The 21,586-nt window shown below is 38.4% G+C and overlaps 1 protein-coding gene across 9 annotated transcripts in view; it reads right to left on the reverse strand.

The window, feature by feature from the left end:
- LOC139454421 (FH1/FH2 domain-containing protein 3-like) overlaps positions 1-21,586 on the reverse strand; it is a 135,743-nt gene that overhangs the window by 37,160 nt on the left and 76,997 nt on the right. For all 9 annotated transcript variants that reach the window (XR_011652456.1, XM_071236114.1, XM_071236120.1 and 6 more), the window contains one exon: positions 6,692-6,750. Coding sequence is in view for 8 of the 9 variants with exons in the window: in XM_071236114.1 (XP_071092215.1) it covers positions 6,692-6,750 (59 nt within the window). In the remaining variant the exon portion in view is untranslated. The remainder of the gene's footprint in view (positions 1-6,691; positions 6,751-21,586) is intronic.

Below are 21,586 nucleotides of genomic sequence, written 5' to 3' on the forward strand. Positions count from 1 at the left end.
GTATATCATGTACGTGATGTAGGTTTTTTTATATATGGTATATCATCAGAGGGACATTATCATACATGTATATAAGAATATACAGACTATTGAAAAAAGAGCATTTTAATACATGTGACGATACGGACTATTCGATATGACCATGATAGATATGTGAAGATATTTAATAGGGTAAAATACCATTATCAGATCAGTAAGGATAAGATCTAAATGATATGGTAATTATCAGTAGGTATTTTAAGATCAGGAATTGATGTTTTCTCTTTATATATTCAGTCAAGTATAAGGAAAACTGGATTGATGCCATACCAGATTCTGCATATCAGATATTTGATGGAAAAATAAATAAATTTCGCTATACAGAAAAACTGTCAATCTAGATGGCCCCATTCCGACTGAAACCATTTTCCATATGGCACGGTTGATTTTCAGCGATCCATTTACAGTACACTGCGCTTATAATGAACACATTTATAAGGAACAGACGGATATAACAAACTGTTTTTTTTGGTCCTTGCCATTTGCTGTATATATGCTGCATATATGCTTATAACAAACTATTATTATAATGAATTAAAATTAGAGGCCCCTTTGCGTTCGTTATAACTATAGTTTACTGTATATAATTTTCATGGCTATTTTGCCCTTTTACAGCGAGTGGAACCTGTTTGGCAGATAATCAAGCCTGGTTGTTCTCTGGGGCATGGACTTTTTATATTTTCTGGACAAACAAGGATCAGTCTATAGAGGTTTTCAAGTCTTCATCAATACTCTTCAGTGTACTTAATACAGTGGTGATCTCCTAACGTCAAAGGCCAGTGTGACAAACTGTGTGTAAATATCAATGTCCTGTGAAGTGTTAACACAGCTATGAAAGGTCCTATCCTCCAATGTAGACAAATTAATCTGTCAGCGGCTCCGATTACACAGCCAGTGAAACCCAAATAGCTCCGATTTGTTCTACACTATACATCATTGTCTCTAGTGTGCCCTCTGTCCAATCCAGAATGAGTCCTAGCCGGTGCCATGTTTATAAGCAAGCATTGTTCGGAGTTGTGTGATGGTTGAGTGGCTCCAGCCTTCACACCTTGGTTGTCTGTGGCCAGGGGCCTGTGATATGAGATTATATACACCAGGGGAGATCATCCTATCAGTGTCAGATTTAACCATTGGCTGCGATTGTCATAGAGCATATGTTCACTTTATCCTTATAAGAGGTAATGACTGGTTAAGATGTTTAATGAAATGAAACATATGTTCACAAGCATTAATGCCTGACTGTATTTGTTGTCCAAGGTGTTACCAGGGTACTGTAGACATTGACATAGGGCCAATAGTCTGATGTTTTTGAATAATTAATTTCTTATACCGGTACTTTGTTTTGCTAAAAGTTTTGTTTGTCCCTGTTTATCACGGACACTCCAGTAATAAGAGTGAGTGAGTGAGTGAGTGAGTGAGTGAGTGAGTGAGTGAGTGAGTGAGTGAGTGAGTTGGGTTTAACGTCATTTTTAACAGTATTCCAGTTATATCACGGCGTGTAAGCTTCATGTGGGAGGAAAGCCCAAAGTGATGCAGGTCTCACATGTTTACCGGAGAAACCCACGAGCACGGGGAAGGTGCTGACAAACCTAGAAACATAATAGGGGCGACCCGAAATCGAATCCACAATCATAGGTTTCTGGCGTGCCAAAGGGATGCAACTCTACACAGCAAATTGCGGCGCCTTAGACGACTGGGCCACCCGTGCCCCGCCAGTAATATTGAGATTGCCTATAAATAATCAGACCACACAAACCAGTGACTGATATTATGACCTTAAAAAGATGTGATGTTAGAGCTAAATATTGATGCAAAACATGGACCTGAAATGTGGACAATTACATTATTTCTAAATAGCTAAACACCAAGATTTTGTTTCACTAAGTTCCTCAAGTTGTGTTCAAAATGTTATTAACCACCATCATTTGTTGATGTAGTTCGTAAAATAAGGAGATATGGGGAGAAAAGAATGAGGTCCATTTGGTCCAGATTTGAACTTGCCTCAGGACTAACCACAGGAAATTATTGGTAGCTGTACAAGAAAAATATAAAACTACAGTAAACTATGTTTATAACGAACACGCTTATAACGAACTGACCGATGTAACAAACTTATTTTTTAGTCCCAGCCATTTAATGAATATATGCTGTAAATATGCATATAAGGAACTACGGTTATTACGAACTAAATTTAGTGGTCCCTTTGAGTTCGTTATAACCGTAGTTTACTGTATTGGCCTTTGGCCTCATAGGATACATCGATCAATATCTTTTTAATTTTTTCATACAGCTATGTATTCCTGAGAACTAACAAACCTATCTAATCACATCCCTTGCTCACCCTGACTGGATACAATACACCTGCTTTGAACTAAACGTAACTTTTGCCCCAAAACAACTTTCATTGTGACCAACTTGAGTAAGATATCTCCCTATCTGGAGGAGTCAGCACTACTGTGTCACTGTCTGGGAGTATTGGTTACACCAGGAGTATAATACACACAGTGACAAGGTATATAACAGTCACTCCCTGTCAGATAGTGTAACATTGTACACAATACATGTGTTATACTTGGCCTTATTGCACTGTCCTGCTCACAGTGAATATACCCACAAAAATAGTGCACTTTGTCAACACATGAAAGATATTTTCTATTAAACAAAATTTATTATCTAAAAAGTTTGTTTGAAAATCACAAACACTATATCAAACCATAAAGATTTCTTTTGACAGTAACAGTGAAACAAAAGAATTTTTATCACTGAGCGTGGTGAAAATCAAATTTTATGAGGCTAGTTTTGCAGATCATGTACATTTAAATAATTTATTCAAACTCTTTATGCACCAATGTAAAACATGTGATATCTTGATGTTTCTAAATATAAATCCTATTTTTCACGATCCTGTCACTCAAATGAGATCGTCCACATTATTCACCTATACTTGAGCAACAGGTAGATAACAAGTTTCCTCTCTCTTATGTTTACCTGTGACACTCAAATAGTTATTTACAATCTTTCCCACAGAGATAGACATTTCCCTATCTGATGTAAGATTGCCTCATTACCACTTCAGGGACAATCCAACCCCCATCAATAGGTCTATTTGATGTCAATACAGCAGCGTGGGTTTCTACCAGACTACACTGTACACACATGGCACAGACACTCTACTTATACCTCAGGGTACACTTTCCTCATAGCTTGGTGTGCACTTGCATCTATACTACTCAAAATAAGTTACAGGACAACTGATTCTTTCATATTACCAAAGTATATCTGCATGCCATGACAGACTAACAATAGTAATATGAAAGAAACTTCTTTTAAGTAGTAAGCCATGGCAGATTAACTATTGTTTTATGAAAAAAATGTAATATATGACTGAGATTTTTTAAACATGAAGATAAATGTTTTCGATCAATTCTCTTAACGTAAACATTCTGATTTGAATAAATATAAAATTTATAAAGAAATAATTTCAAACACTAATTATCAAAGTTGTGTTGACAATTATTAAGATAGAAATCTGGCATATGAATTTTATATTCTTTTCTTCCCTTATTTTGTCTCATGGAACAAACTATTTTTAATCAAGAAAAAGTAAAGGATGGCCCTCGTTCTTTCTTAGATGACTTTGATTGTGCATAGAGCAAGCTCTATATGAGTGTGTGAGTGTGTATGGTTTTACCCCGCTTTTAGCAATATTCCAGCAATATCACAGCGGGGGACACCAGAAATGGGCTTCACACATTGTACCCATGTTGGGAATCGAACCCGGGTCTTCGGCGTGATGAGCGAACGCTTTAACCACTAGGCTACCCGACCGCCCCAGCAAGTTCCATGTAAAACCTGTAGCTATCTGCCCAGCATGACGTACATAAATGCAATGACAGTGTTTGAAATTATGCTCTCTTTTTTTTCAGCACAACAGACAAGTGCGATAGAAACTTAACTGGTGTACTGTTTTGTCAGTACAATATCAGGTCCACAGTCATCATGAAGGAATATTTTACTCAAGTCAAATTTATTTGATTTTATTCATTCCATAACTTTTCTTAATTCCAATCATGTACAGCCTCCTTTCCATGGAATTTTCAAAGATGACCTACTGTGTTTTATTTTAAAACATAAATTTTAGTCATAGAATTTTAAAGGGACTGGTTGACTGCAAGTCCATCGGGTTATGTTTTTAAAAAATATACAAGAATCTAAAAATCTGTATTGGAAATCACAATTCCTGGACCTACAGATGAATGTAATTTCTAAACCTGCCTGGGATAAGTCTTTCCTGTGTGACATAGCAACTCTCTGTTGCCACACAAGCTTGACAAATGTCCCATACAACCAGCCTTCCATATGGGTGGCTTCGCCTGAAGGACAAACACTATATCAATAGGACAGATTCACTTCACCGTGAGATGTCCATTTAGACTATTTGACCACCCTGAGGCTGAATAATGATCACCTGATGGTTATTGGCAATATTGATAACTGTTGCTCTCCCTACTCATTCACGGCCCATCAATCAGAGTGCTGGAAGAAGTAGGACGGGAGGTGTATGGGCAGTATGACCTAGGCATGGAATGCTGTGTGTACATAATCTCTTGCTACAGTAGCTTCATCTTAGAGGAACTTCCGGTTTTATAGTACATCAAGATAGGACATGACTGAATCAGATATAAGCAATACATTTATGCAATTATTATCATGTATATATACTACTCAAAAGAAGTTAAGGATCACCTGATTCTTACATATTACTATAGTTAATCTCTCATGTCGTGACAGATTAACTTTACCATTATGAAAGAATCGGATGATCCTTAATTTCTTTTGAGTAGTATATAAATTAATTCTATGCAAACTCCATATTTTAAAAGACTCCACATAAAAGAATGACATATACATCTTTCATAATTAGAGCGCAACTACAAAGGCTTTATGATATATATTATATCTATACTTGTAATACTATTGATATTTTTTAAGCACATATAGAATACATAAGAATGAATGGCTGAGTGCCTATAGGTTGTTCTATACCACAATCAGTAAAGAAGACACAATTAATGGATAAGAACTTCTTTATTTTACGCTAATAGTGACGTTTCAGTATAGATCCTTATACTGTTGTCGAGCAAGACTGAAGACAAATTCCCTACCCATAAATTGTGTCTACTTTGTATTCTGTCTACTATCAGCAATATCACACCTAAAGAATGTAACAGGAAATTTCATTTAAATTTAAATTCAATTTAAATCTACCATTGCCAATTACTGTCACAATTTAACTGTCTACCAGATAATTAAAGAACATTTCATGAATCTTAATTACCTACTGCATGCATGATGTGAATAAATGCATTAATATAAAATACAAGGCTTCACTTAAAAATTAAAATATGTCTTAAAAACAAAGTCAACTTTAGAAATCGTGTTTACCGGTAACAGACGTGAGGAAATGATGTCATGTGGCCCAGTCATATTTAGCAAATTCCCACTTATAAATTGTTCCCACCACATAAAGCTGGGTACCTTTAGCCAATGAAATCACGGGGAAGTTTCACAGAGATTTAAATCTGACATGACGATGTTGTGTGAGAACGTTAACCTAAACATTATCCACACAATGAACATTGAAAGGTAAAGGGATTGTCTCAAAACTCCTAAATGGTGTTTCCACATACTGGGGGAAAGGTCAAATTTCAAAGTTCTCTTTTCAAACAGGATTTGTCCCACAATGCAATGTTCACCAGTTCTTTTCTATGACAAACACAGCTTATACAATCAAATGTCTGTACACTATCTGATGATGAATATCATGTGGTCCTTCAGTACTGGTGACGTTTCATCAAAGCTGTAAGATTAGACTGTCAGTGGAATGATACTTTTTTCTTTAGCCATATGAGACTTTTGCAACAAAAAAGAATGTTCAATTGAACTCCAAACATGAATATCAGCCCTTAATTCTCAAAATGACCAGGCCCTATCTATATGTGTGCTGTTATTAGATCCGCTGAGACAGCACATTGACAAGCAGAAACAGATTCATTTTGCTTTCAAGCAACTAGTGTGTTGGGAGTGCCAATCGTTTGATGACAGATTACATGTCATATTTTGGAATTTGTTTTTCCATATCATGTCAAGAAGAATTCGTAAGAACATCTAAAGATACTTGATGCTGGAGATAACAATTGGCTTAATTGTTATCGTGATCATGATTTTGTGTTGTGTCCTGTTTCTACAAATCCAAAGTTCATGTTTTATAAAATGAACAATAGGCAAATTTCAATGTCTAATCATATTTCCAACAATAACTGATGACACAATTTTCCTTCCTGTATAACATTACCACACACAAAAATAGATGTCTACCTACAAGTATTCATTTTCCTGAGGTTGAGTCACAATCCCTATGAACTGAAGTGGATAAAGTAACATTACAGTAAGGGCAGTGATATATTGTCTATAACAGGAACACCAAGGACAGTGACTTAATCTCTATAAAATACTACACAAAACCACTTAAAGAACGCCCACAGTTGGTTGCAATACCCAAAAGCCATGACAGATTAACTGTCATAAGAAAAAAGAGTTTTTTAACTTCTTTTGAGAAAAGTATAGATCAGTAAGACAGTGGACTACTCACCTATAATAGCATGTACCCTGACTGTCAGCTGAGTACGTAGAATCAGCGTGTTCTTCCGCCTGAAAAGATAGTGCCAAGTGTTAATCAAGATATCTCCATTTCCCCCTGCAGTGTTGTATGATCCAGGCTTGGGGAATACGAGTGTATATCACATATATACATATATACATAATGCATTAGCATCCAGTGGGCATGTTCTGGAATAATCAGAGCCCTTACACAATTAACAATGATATGAAGGAAAAAGGGATTATTGGTACTGTATATTACGAAAAAAGATGACACATGTAACGGTTTATTAGTTTGTAAATTATGAGTAGCAGAAAATGTAAATTCTTTTAATCAGCTGATGAATTGGAAAGTAATGTCTTCTTGCATGGATAGGCCTACCCCAAATTTAAAATGAATTAAAACTGCTATTTTTTACAGACATATTTTTTAAACAACCTTCTTTATTTTTGCTAAATATTTTGTACCATATTCACAGTTAAATGTGAAAAGACAAGAAACATATTTCAAACATCGATGAAATTAAAATGTTTTCGTTCATGGTTACTTGGCAATTATATACCCCTTCCACAGTGCTGTGTTTTCTGTAGAAAGTGTATACTATACACAAGAAAATATAGACGTCATGTACATTGTCAGTTCTAGTATGTGTAGGGAGCTCATAAAGATTACTTACAGATTGGTTTAGAAGTTGGTCAGGAAATGCGTATTTGAGTATGGGGATTTCTTTTTCATGGATACTTTCCAAATTGGTTTCGGTCACCAGATATGATTGTCATAACTATGCAATCCCAAATTATTAATACCCCCAGTTTAAAACTAGGTAAGTAGATAAAGAAAATCTTATTTGTTGTACACAAATTCATGACAGACAAAAGGATAATGACCTATAATAAAGTCAGTTGCTATTAATGATTAATGAAATCTATTCCCTGATCAGACACTTTTGTTCATTATCTTGTAAAATTCTATCTATTTCATCAGTTCAAAGAAATTTGGTGAGAAACTAGGTCACAAATATATTTGGGGCTTGTGTAGGTGGGTTGGTCCTGTATATACCACCAATCTCTTTCACCTTTAAATATGTTCACTACACCAGTGTTAATTGTGTTCTCGGTTTAAATACAAGTGTGTCTGACTTCATCAACCAGCATTATACACACAACAATACACACGATGATGTGACCTGGGGCTCTGACTCATGTCAGCTGTGTGAAAGAGAGCATGTCAGCCAAGTGAGCGAGACAATATCACCATACAGCGCTGTAACAAGTTTTCCCAGACAATAGCCTATTAATGTGCCATGTATTATCCCACATGGTGGAATTTACAAGCCAATTACAACAGGTGATGCAAAGCATTTCATTACCATCATGAATTCTGTATGCAATGAGCACAGAGTACAGCGAAATAAAGTGCGGTCTAGTTTTGTTTGTTTGTTTGTTTGTTTGTTGTTTAAAGCCTCACTTAATATTCCAGGCATATAACAGTGGTCTGTAAAAATCAAATCTGGATAACACAATCCAGTAATTGACAACATGAGCATCAATCCATCCATTGACATGCAATCAATCAAGTCACCAATCCTGACCACCCAATCCACTTACCCACCTCTTACAACAAGCATAGGTTGCAGGGGACCTATATTCACAAGTTTTAGCCTAGTATATGTAGTATGGAGCAAGCTCATTGAATAAGATATATATGCCATATGAAAATGATGCCAAGAGCTATGCTCGGGCTAGGTGTCTCAAAAGCTGTTTACACACACTCTATGAATTAGAATATGTTCATTCAAATCTACTGCAACTCAAATCAGTGGGCAAATGATTTGAAATATTGAAACAATGAAATCACCTCCTTATCCTTGGTTAGACTCAGTTAGATTTGGTCAAAGAGGTCACAATGCTGAGATCACAATGGCGTAATAACAGTCAAATCTGGGTCAGAAAAAACAAGAGCTTGAGAGCATAGACACCTGTAAACACATCAGGCCATGATGACCCTCAGTCATGTCACAAGTCATGTCTCAAGTCTGTAGCTGACCCATCCTCCTAAGTCAGCTCCTCTGACAGGCACAGGGTACTGGGGACCTACTCTGCTCCAGAATTGCCACTTGGCTCTAGAAAGAAAGGACTGTATGGCACTGCTATTATGTACAAAGTGTCATTTCGCCTCCTATTCTGCAGGTCAAGTGAAGGTGTTCACCAGTACATCAGGGTACTTGTGTCTAGTTTGTGCAACCACACATGGGTGTGTTGTGGCTATTTATACTTGCACAGCTTATGTAAATATCATAAACCATTTTATATTCAATGCTTTATCAGCATAAAGCCTGCATGGGTGACTGCAAGGCTGACTTTCCCAACTATAGATCTCACAGTGTCAACCATTATATTAAAAGATCTCCATACAACCATAAAGCTTTAGAAGTCTTCCCTTACTTCTGCGTCTATCAAGATTTTATGCTTGCAAATAAAAATCTTGATGCTTTACCCGATAAAGTTATTTTTCTAGTATTCAATACATCCCTTTATATAATTTATTTGTAATTTTTTACAAGTCTAAACCAACTTTTTTCTTGCTGCAGAGATGGATGAGTGAGTGAGTGAGTTGGGTTTAACGCGGCTTTTAACAGTATTCCAGTTATATCGCGGCGTGTCAGCTTAATGTGGGAGGAAAGCCCGAAGTGATGCAGGTCTTAGACATTTACCACTTCGGTGAAACCCACGAGCATGGGTATGGTGCTGACAAACCTAGAAACATAATCAGGGCGAACCGGGATTCGAACCCACAATCATAGGTTTCCGGCAGGCCCAAGGGACGCAACTCTGCACAGCGAATCACTGCGCCTTAGACGACTGGGCCACCCGTGCCCCCGCAGAGATGGATGAGGTTAGGTGATAAGTGGTTTAACATTGTGTTCAAGATAAAAGCGCTTCTATAGAAACGTAAATGTGTGCTTGTTGATGTGCTGGCCAGGGTTACAAGTGCCATCTTTGAATGTCTTTTGGTCAGGGATTGAACAACCAACCTTCCTCTCCAGGCAGATGCTCTATCTAATAGACCACGTAGAGAGAACGTCTGCATACATTTATAAAGAAAATAAAACGTCTAATGCATTCGATGCATGTTTCTGTAAGCACTTTTTCAGTCTTTCCTGTCTATCTATTATTAATTTCTGCTACAGCAACAAGTAACAGCTCCTGGTTCACAATCATCCAACATCAGTACCCCCGAGCTGGCTCACATGTACGTGGACAGATATATCACACGTTATGCCGGTCAGGGAGGGGCTGTCCTCAGTCGGAGCTGTTCCACCACAGGGATCATCTTATCTCAGACAGATAACTACATCAAATAACCAGTATCGACATCAAATAACCAGTTTCAAATATACTATCTCAATCAAAACCCTGCAGAACAATGTCACAATCTGTTCAAAACCACATCAATTACATTGACCATAGATAACTTTCATCAAGTTCATTGATTGATACACCAAATGTCGTCCATAAATTCTGAAACATACTGGTGTAAAAACAATCAGGAAACATACAGCGACAGGAAACACACAGCGACAGGAAACACACAGCGACACAGCAACAGAATGTTAACTGTACTTGTCTTAAAAAAGATGAAATTCTAAGGCTGCAGAGGGATGCTATTTCAAGTACTTATATCAATACATCTTTCCATCAGAACATTTAAAAGTTGAAAAAGCCTATAGCCCATCTATCTGTGTTTAAACCAGGACTTCTCCTATCTACCATCAGTGGGGAGTCCTGAGCATCATGCTACTTGAAGGAAGTCCCAAGCGTCTCCCTTCCGCCTGGTGTCTACATCAAAAGCCAGGGCACTTCCTCTTTGCTGCATAGGCTAAGACACTCATATTTACTCTAAGGTGTCAAGACTTAACAGGTTTCATAGCAACCCTTGATAATACATATCTCACTTTCTGCGCTAAATTCATTTTCCTTATGTTTTGCCCCTGAGCATACTGCAACTATCTAAGACCATGTTCAGATTTCTACGAACATTCAATGTTGTATATATGTCTCTTAGGTTTACTATATATTGTATTAATTGTACACACATGTAGAAAATGTAATATGTTGGCAAGAATGTTTTTTAACCCTATAAACATGAAAAATGGAAACAATTATATTCAAATCTGAAAAGCATCATATTTTTCTTTTCCCTCGAATGTTGATAGGGACAGGCTTAATCAGCACTGCACTCATGTTATAATGTTCAGATAACGCTTGAAAGAAACTCAAGAATGATCTGACATGACTTTTTTTCTTCTTCTTTTTCTCATCTGCCAACTTTGATTTTTCAAGTGTACATATGGCCTAAACGTCATGTTTACCATGTCAGATATCTTAAACATTCTGAAAAAGGTTTCATTTTTTATTACTTACTTTTCATATTTGCTTTCGTGATAAATAATTGTTTCGGTGTGGAGTGCATTCGCCACATAATGTACTGATTGAGTGAATATTATTTTGTTGCTCAGTCAGCAATATTCAAGGTACATCATGGGCTGTAAATGATCCAGTCTGGTTGATGACAAGTGGTTGACAGGATGAGCAACAATCCATGCGACAATGAAACACAATCGACCATCTCACATATTGTCACCATCACAGCAGCATGTAAAATGGCTCTGAAGAGAAACATTTGGTACTGAGGGCCCATTTGGCACAAACACCATATCCTCTTTATGCTTAGTCTAACACTTGCTAACCACCCGTGAAGATTCGGGTCAGAATTGGTCTTCAGCAACCCATGCTATTCTATTGGGGCAACTAACGGGATGCAAATGTGGTTGATGAATGTTATCGTATCCCAATTGCGTAGATTGGTGCTCATTACGTCAATCACTGGATTGACTGGGCCAAATTGATTATTTACAGACCACCATCATATAACTGCAATATTGCTGAGTGAAGCGTTAAACAAAAAAGAAACAAACCAAACTGCAAAACATATTGTATGAGAACTTATTGTTCCATAAAAGACTAAAAATGCCAAATAAAAAATAAATGCACAACAAAATCAATTCTGACCACACATACATGGAAACAATTTCATGTGAGCTTGCTTGACTCAGGACAAATGAAAGTTGCTGAATAAGCATATTCTGCTAAACATTACCAGACTACAGCAAGGGGAAAATCAAAGGTCAGGGTGGGAACATTTGACCTACAGCAGCAATAACCAGACTTAATTGCCTATAAACACGATAATGCTAATTTGTCTAATTTGTGGTACAGTGTACCGGGATTGACAGATGGCTATCTTGACAAGCTGACATCCTAAAGGTCATGACACATCAGCATTCTACACATGCTGGGCATCAATACTTAATGTATCTATCTTGTTGATCCACTAGTCAAGTTTACAGCATGCCTTTAGACAACCACAGGCTAACAGTCTGTATTGATTTGAATGCACTCAAAACGTTTTTCAAGAAGTCTCTAAATAAATAAGGCCTAATATAAATAAGGCTCTGGTTCCGATTACTCCCTAAAAATAGGATAGGTATTTTTGTTGTTGTTCTTTTAAAAGTGCAACCATATGGAAGATCTACTGAAAAGTAGGACGCTTTTGGTACATTAGGACTTACGTGTGCTCTTTGTTTTATCATTGACAGTGTACAATGGAAAATACTTTGGGTGAGCACCTCAAATTAGGTTCATCAGAAGTTTGTTTGTTGTTTAACGGCACATCAGCAATATTCCAGCGATATGACGGAGGTAGATAATGGAGTCTGGACCAGACAATCTAGTAATTGACATAATGAGCATCGATCCACGCAATTGGGATACATCAACCAAGCATGGGTTACCGAAGACCAATTCTAACCTAGATCTTCACATGTCTCATCAGACATATGTCACTTTTTACTTACGCCTAATTCTTAGTTAACAAAAACAGGTGGGGTTAATATGCATACCATGTTCACTTCAGATCAGGGAGTAAGACTGTGTTAAGCATACTGCGTTTACCTATACAGGTTGGCTCAACTCATTGATCATGGGGCCTAAGGGCAGGTGAATAGGGGCTTAAAACGATAGATAGCCATATGTCTCTGTAAAGTGTTGTAAGGATCAAGCCAGTGGTATATGCCAGCAATGCCACCAATATTATCATAGTTGAAGCTTACTGAAGTACGTTGATATTGTGACACACATGAAAGCCTGCAAGGTATGATAACACTTGTTTGTTTGTTTGTTTGTTGTTTAATGCTGACCACACGATCCTGTTAGTCACCTCTTACGACAAGCATGGGTTGCTGAAGAGCTATTCTATCCCGGGTCTTCACGGGTCTATGATAACACACACCCATACACATCTTACACACCTACAGAGATGTTCCTTGTGAAGATCCGGGTTAGAATTAGTAAGCAACCTATATTTGTTGCAAGAGGAGACTAACGGGATCGGGTCATCAGGCTTGCTGAGTTGGTTGAAGCATGTTGTGTCCCAATTGCGTAGATAGATGCTCATGATATCAATCACTGGATCGTCTGGTTTGTTTTGACTTATTTACTCATTTATTTATAGACAGGTTGAAGCACTTCGTATCCAAACTGCATAGATTGATGCCCATGAATAAATCACTTGATTGTGTGGTTTAGACTTGATGATTTTACTATCGTAAATCTATGGATATAACACGTATAAAGTATAGGCGACATAACAGAAATACCGCTTATTTTATTTGATGAAATGTGCATCTGATGTGCAACTCAAATGAGGATTGGATGGCCATTAGGGCAAATGGTGACAAACCAAGGATAATAATGGCAACTCTGGCTTACAGTGTTAGAAATTGGCACTCGTCCTGTAGTCCTTGCTGAACTGCCCATTAGTTAAGGTATCAATAGGACCAGCAGGCATTTGCCATTTTTAAGGGTTTTGCTATAAGAGTGAGTGAGTATGGTTTACTCCGCTTTTAGCAATATTCCTGCAACATCACAGCGTGTTTTGCTATAAGATCATTGTAAGGATTTGTGGACTAAAATTGTTAGTTTCTATTGCTGGCTTACAATCCAGACAACAGACCCCATGGCCACTTGCAACCCTGGCTGCTGGTGGATATTTCAATCAGACTACAGGTATTAAGGTATTTGGAGGTACATGCCTTCCATTGACAGCACAAACTGGATATGCTGAAGCTCAGCTGGACAATAACTGAGGATCATCGCTGGATCCACCATCAAACACATGGCCTGCATGTCGGTATTGACCTGACTAATATAGACCAACAGTCCTGATGACCGGCTGTGTTTGAAGGCTGGCCACAAACAGGTGCCAGAGTAGCGCCTGAGCCGCAGCAACTACAGGACATCCTTACACAAACACGTCATAACGTGTCTGCCATCTCACGATCGATTAGCCGAACATTTCATTTTTTGTGTTGTGTGATGATGTTTACACATCACTTGTTCCTGTGGTATTTATAGATTACATACCTCCGAACAGACAATGGACTAAAACGGGCGTGTGTTTGAATTGTGGAAGATTATTCCAGAGTTGAATACTCTGTGAGAAACTAACTGTCCGTGTCGGTATTGTATTGGTGAAGAGGAGAGCATAATAGAAAAGGGAAACCAGTTTCTGATAACTTCTTCACAAAAATGGAAAAGTAGTTCAAGAAAGATTGCTAATAATTCACTACTAATTTCCTTAAAACAACAATTATTGATTTGCTAATAATGAATTTGCCCAATTAAACATACTCAGCAATCACCATAGCTATTATTGTGGGCTATTTATAAAGAAAACCAATTCTACAGCATGAAGCGTCAATTCTCTGGTGTCATGCATGTCTAGCGTATTGATCAGCTAATCAGTGCATGTAGCAGTGACAACTTGTATGTTTGATACAGTCTGAATGTTCAGGATTAGGATTTCTCTGAAAACGGAAAACAGGCACTATCAGGATAAGTTTTATTGAGGTGCGTTGAAATGGTATTTACATGACATTCAAGGTAATTGCAGTGTGGTGTGGTGTGGTGTGGTGTGGTTTGTGGTGTGGTTTGTGGTGTGGTGTGAGTATGTGAGCATGTGTGTGGTGTGGTGTGGTGTGGTGTGGTGTGGTGTGGTGTCGTGTGGTGTGGTGTGTGATGTGTGTGAGCTGGCAGTGTGTGTGGTGTGGTGTGGTGTGGTGTGGTGTGGTGTGGTGTGGTGTGGTGTGTGATGTGTGTGAGCTGGCAGTGTGTGTGGTGTGGTGTGGTGTGGTGTGGTGTGTGATGTGTGTGAGCTGGCAGTGTGTGTGGTGTGGTGTGGTGTGGTGTGGTGTGGTGTGGTGTGTGTGAGGTGGCAGTCTGTGTGTGGTGTCTAATCATGGTGTCTACTGAGTGCTACTCCCCCAGATTTTCCTAATCATGAGTGAAACAGATCATGCTGATCACCATGACAATACTATAATTATACCCATGATGCAACAGTGTCGGTCAGTGACTCCGAGACAATACTCAATAATGCTTCAGGCAACAGAACCACTGTAGTCCAGCCATGTCCATTCCAGCCACTGAGATCTTTCCCATGTCTAATCAGGTGAAATATTGGATTGAGCTGTAACAAAGACCTACACACAATACCACTGAGTGACGGACCATAGTACACTTGAATACAGCTAATATTAGGTCATGGTTAATCGATCAGGTTCTAATGGAACAATTTCATGTGTGTAACATTGCCCAGAACTTTACATAAACCTTTTACAAAGGAATCAAACACATATGTGTGATCAAAGGATCAGTGTGTTGCAAACAGTGCGTGAGTGAGTGACTATAGTTTTAAGCCACATTAGTAGTGAGTAGGTGGGTATGGTTTTACACCGCTTTTTGCAATATTCCAGCAATATCCAGGCGGGGGACACCAGAAATGGGCTTCACACATTGTACCCTTGTGGGGAATAGAACCCGGGTCCTTGACGTGACGAGCGAACGCTTTAACCACTAGACTACCCCACCACATTAGTAATTTTCCCACAATATCATAGCAGGGGACACGAAGAATGGGCTTTAGATATTGTAAGATCAAACCCAGGCCTTCAGCATGATGAGCTAACGCTGTAACCACAAGACTACTCAACTGCCCTTTTTTCCATATACATATATATCACAATACACAAACCTTAAGTAGGAGGATACCAAAAACATAAATATCAATTTGTTCAGAAACCATGCCGTACTTGATCTTCATTGTAAGTGCACTCAGACATATGCTTACATGGTCACACAATGTTATATTATTCCAGATCATTTGTCCTAATCATTACAATCAATATTTCACATGACCTAAAGTATAATCCATACAATTTCCAGTTTATTAAATAGGAAATGATATTATAATGTACATAAAATGTACATGATACAGAAAGGACACACTGCAACTGGGGAACAGATATTTGACATGTTCAATCAGGGGTTTCAATGACAGTTGATCGTTGGGTCAGAGACCTTCACCGTCACTCATTTATTCTCGTTGCTAATTCTGATAAGACACAGTGAACCTAGGACCCAGTGAGTCGTAACAACACCCCTGAACAGAACCCAGCCTATCAACAGTGTTGGTAACAGCCGGCTGGGCAAGATCCCAGTACAGATGACATTTAGCGGAAACAGGTGCGCTGATTTACCTGTACACTTAACGAGGTGGTTACAGGTATATCTGAAAGGCAATAGGGAAATGGGGAGAGTTGCGACAACACAGAAGATAGCCTGATTCATATCATAAGATAAGCTGCCTACATGCTCAAAAGGCTGCACTGAGATGTATATGGGTTAGGATTGGGGTAGTCATCAAGCAGCCGCTGTGAGGTGAGGTGAAATCGGGTTTAATGTCATGTTCAAGATTATAAAGTGACGTCCATGCACATGTGTGTGGCTGCTTGTACTGGTCTGGACTGTCGGTTTGATAGTGCTAGCCCACCGAGACAACGTACCACATTATAACATGGATACCCCACTCAGGCACAGCAATCGGGTTTAGCATCGCGTCCAAAATTATTGCACTTATATAGCAATGTGCATACATGTTTGTGTGTGTGTGTGGCTGCTTGAACTAGTCGGGACTAATGTCGATGTTATAGTGCTAGCGCACTGAGATACCATGCCACAGTTTAACATGATCAGCCCACCTAAACACAGCATACTGACCCCGAGCATTTTTTCCCTTAATGCCGAGTGAGTGTGAGTGAGTATGGTTTTACGCCGCTTTTAGCAATATTCCTTCAATATCACGACGGGGGACACCAGAAATGGGCTTCACACATTGTACCCATGTCAAGTATCGAACCCTGGTCTTCGGCGTGATGAGCAAACGCTTTAACCACTAGGCTACCCGACCGCCATAATGCTGAGTGCCAGGCAGGGTAACAACAACTACCATCTTTAAAGATCTTTAGGCATGACACACCCAGAGGATCGACCACCTCCCCATCCACTCTCTGGACAGAGTCACTCTATCAATGACACCGTGGAGGCGGTGGTCTCCCAGCTGTGACCCAGTGAATCACTAATGCTGATGCAGTGTTTGTTTGTTTGTTGTTTAACGCTGCACTCAGCAATATTCCCGCTATATGGCGATGGTCTGTAAATAATCAAGTCTGGACCAGACAATCCAGTGATTGACATCATGAGAATCGATCCACTCAAATGAGATACAATTGCATGCATCAACCAAGTCAGTGAACCAGACCACCTGACCCCGTTACTCGCCTCTTACGACAAGCATGGGTTGCTGAAGACCTATTCTACCCTGGATCTTCACGGGATATCATAATCTACAATTGTACACATGTATATGTATGAATCTTGCCTTTAGTAGCAGTCAGCAATATTCCAGCTATACATGGCCACGGTGGCCTGTAAATACTCAAGTGGGAACCAGACAGTGGTTGATAGCATGAACAACAATTCACAATGCACAAGGACACACAATCATCCAGCTCACAAAGTAACCACTCAAATCCTCATGTATGGCCCTCTGGGACTGCTGATCTTGAGAAATGATATTTAATCCATGTAATTACCCATGACCGATGTAAAGTTTGAAAGGTTGAAATGAATTAATGTCACTATTGATGTATATCGACAATGAAAACAGCATTTGTCACAGTAATATTAATATCCTTAAATAGTCCATACAGCTGGTTTATAATAGATATAATCATAGAGGGACGTCACAATGGCAGTCTAAACTTGCATACCATTTGCAAGTCAATAAGGAGAGAGTACAGTTGTCGCTGAGCTTCAAGCCACTGAACATAAAGAGAGATATAGAAAAGAAACAAGTCAAGCCTGAAATATGCAATTCTCTTGGTTTAACGGTGGTATGTTTGACAGCTATCATTACTGCTGCTGTAGAAAGGATCAGGTGGCCTTTCATAGCTGGGGTTGTCCCATAAGTGAGCTGGTCCCAAAATATAACAGTCTTAACTGGAACCTAAATAAACCAACAACTACTACAATCAGCAATACCCCCTAAATGTTTGAAAATCTTCTAGTTACAGCCCTTTAACAGAACTGGTGTGGAAAAGAAAAAAACAGTAATTGAACAATTTTGCAATAAATTACAATCTAATATATGCATCCTCCGAACATTTTATTTTGGAAATTATCTTTTATTATTTTTATCTATCTATCTATCTATCTATCTATCTATCTATCTATCTATCTATCTGTCTATCGTCTTCTTTGTTTATCATCCTCATTGTTGTCTAAAGGAACTTTTTAATTGCAGTCAAAAATTCAAAATTTGAACAAGAAACTATTGGATTCACATGCTTAATACAACATAACTACAACATAACTATTTGTCAAGTGCAGTAAAGTTTCCTTAAAATTGAGAATTAAACAAAGTATCTCAATAAAGTATTTCAAGTAATGTCAAAAAGAATATGGTTAAGACAAATTCATCAGCACATATGAAACGGTTTCCAAACTAGCCTACCAGAATACAAAATATCAACATTGATACAAACATGATAAACATCACTGAAAACCATACTGATAACACAAAATATTTATTATTAAATTTTGGTTCATTCTTTTTAAAAATGAGTTAGGAGGCATTATCTATTCAAACTGTTTTTCTTCAATAGTTAGTCTGTCATACAGACCCTGAAACAAATATATCCAACACAGCCCTTGCAAGTCTATAAGTTTGGCAAGTCTAGATTACTGCAGTGTCAGGAAAATGAAGAGAGTCACTGGGCTCCTTTTCATTACATTTCATAACTGTAACTTAACAACTGTTTCTATCTGCATAATATGTTCAGTTCAGAGTCCAGATGTAAGTATATTCAATAGTATACAGAGCTGGATGTAAATTGAATGGCAGTTAAGGTTGAGAAAGTCAAGTGAAGCAAGGGTTTTGAAGTATGGTAGACAGAAATAAAATCTTACAATACACTTATGATGGCCTGATGAGAACAGTCCACCCTAAACTGAATAACCTGAGGATTCCAGCATGTTATGGTGAGGAAAAAGCAATGCTCTCTGACAAAACCAATCTGTCATTCATAGCTTCACTCCCCCTTGTGAACAGGGTACTCTGGTGTGAAGACTGACACAAAATTACATCCCTCTGTTGGCCAAGCATTTCTAACATCAACAACCTCCTATCGTTGCAACAAATAAAGTCCAGAGGCTTATGACACTGTCCCGCTTGGCAGAATGGGGGAAGCCATGCAGAAATATCAGCTGACGAGTGTGGCTGAATGTTGGCAAAACCAGTCTACATTCTAGGGGACTGACTCATTCGATCACTGTTACCAGACCCGTGTAGCCCTGGGTGCACACTCGGGTAGAACAGGACACAAACATAATCAGCCTATAGGTTTCACTCTCAGTAGCTGATACAGATTGTGCCACTTTAAGCCTGTATGAATACAGACTGACAGTACAGACAAAATAGACCCAGCACAAAACATTTGCTTGTCATCCCTATTGATTTTAGAAATTCAAAACAAATAATCTTGTTGTACCTCGCAACCGATGATATTAATCTTGTAATACCTCACAACTGATGATATTAATCTTCTACTACCTCACAACTGATGATATTAATCTTGTAGTACCTCACAACTGATGATATTAATCTTGTAGTACCTCACAACTGATGATATTATCTTCTAATACCTCACAACTGAGGATATTAATCTTGTAATACCACACAACTGATGATATTATTCTTCTAATATCTCACAACTGATGATATTAATCTTGTAGTACCTCACAACTGATGAGAGAATTAAAAGGAGGAATGCATTTTGTGATTTGGCATTCAGGTTGAGTAACAGTGTAATTTTGTTGAAAAAAATCACAAAATAAGTTTGACATAGTTTTGTTATATGTTTACTTTTAGTGTACCTGATCACAAGCATAAAAGATTAGTAGGCTTCTAAACAGTGGGGTGGACACCCTGCAGCCCCCTCTGGGTATGCCTCCGAGGCAATTCAAGAGCCCTCCTCCTTAAACATACAATGCAGGTTGCAGCTTAATACCACCCCCTTCCCATGACTCCACTGTAACATTCCTGGACCAGCCCTTGCATGGGTACATTTAAGTCGCTATAAACCTTCACCTTGCTGTCACAAAGTTTGGCCTGATATCGTTATTAATCAAATATTTCCGGAATAAAGAAGAAGGGACAGGTATGCAGGTAACCTATTCACGATCATATGCCAGGAATGTCATCGCAGGCTACGCTGACCCAAGCAACATTATGACAATGACGGTAGGAAGTGTCTAGGCTTCGATGTCAGACAGCGCAATGTTCCTACGTCATGTCACTCCCAGTGGGCATTCATACATTGCACTCCATTGAGGGGGAACACTCTGACTGTCATTCACATTGACAAACTGCGGAGTGTCATACGCATTTCAATCTATCATGTAATGTGTCATGTCATTTCCAGATTGAGAAAATATATCATGAAGTCATACCTTCATACCGTACTGAACAATCAATATTGATATGTTTGATCATTATAAGTATTCACTGTCAACTTAACTGGAGTGTGATATTATAATTAACGAGTTGGTGAATGCTTTAGGTTTGGCACAGCCTTTACAATATTACATTATAATTTTGATGTGGGGACGTCAAGATGAGTGAGTTGGATTTAACACAGCTTTCAACAATATTCCAGTTATACAATGGCGTGTCTGCTTTATGTCATAGAAAAGTCTGACATGATGAAGGAGTCTGACATTTTCCACTTTGGTGAAACCCACAAGCAGGGTGGTGCTGACAAACCTCGAAACATAATGGAGCGATCTGGGATTCAAACCCACAATCATAGATTTCCCACTCTGCACAGCAAAATGTGGCACCTAAGACGACTAGGAATCCCTGCTCCTGACATCAACATGACTAAGAACAAGTTCCACACAAAGTACCCATTTCAGGAATCAAACCAAGCTATTTGGCATGATATGCAAAAAACTACTTTGCCATCCAACCACCCCTTTATATGACATACTGAACAGAGAACTGTTGGTTATCATGATAATGTAATTTCAAGTCTTCCATACATAATACTCAGTTCTGTTTGTACTGTGGGATAACAGTCTGTTTCACACATACATGGTACGAAATCAAATCTAGACATAATGTATTTACCCCATGAAGTGTTGTACACACATGGTATGCCCAGCTCTTATTTACTGCCCTAGCACAGTGTAACACTAGATAATACTCTGTTGTCAGATGTTTAACTAGATCTAACTGGGGGGCATGCAATAAACATTTATATCACACATTACATCTTCTGAAGATCAGATTGTATAGTTTGAGAACAAAAGGTTTCATCATGATGACATTGCATAACATGTCTTGCCTGAAGAAAAAAACACTTCA

Source organism: Haliotis cracherodii, unplaced genomic scaffold, assembly GCF_022045235.1.
Source record: "Haliotis cracherodii isolate W230 unplaced genomic scaffold, xgHalCrac1.p SCAF_10, whole genome shotgun sequence".
Classification (NCBI taxonomy): domain Eukaryota; kingdom Metazoa; phylum Mollusca; class Gastropoda; order Lepetellida; family Haliotidae; genus Haliotis; species Haliotis cracherodii.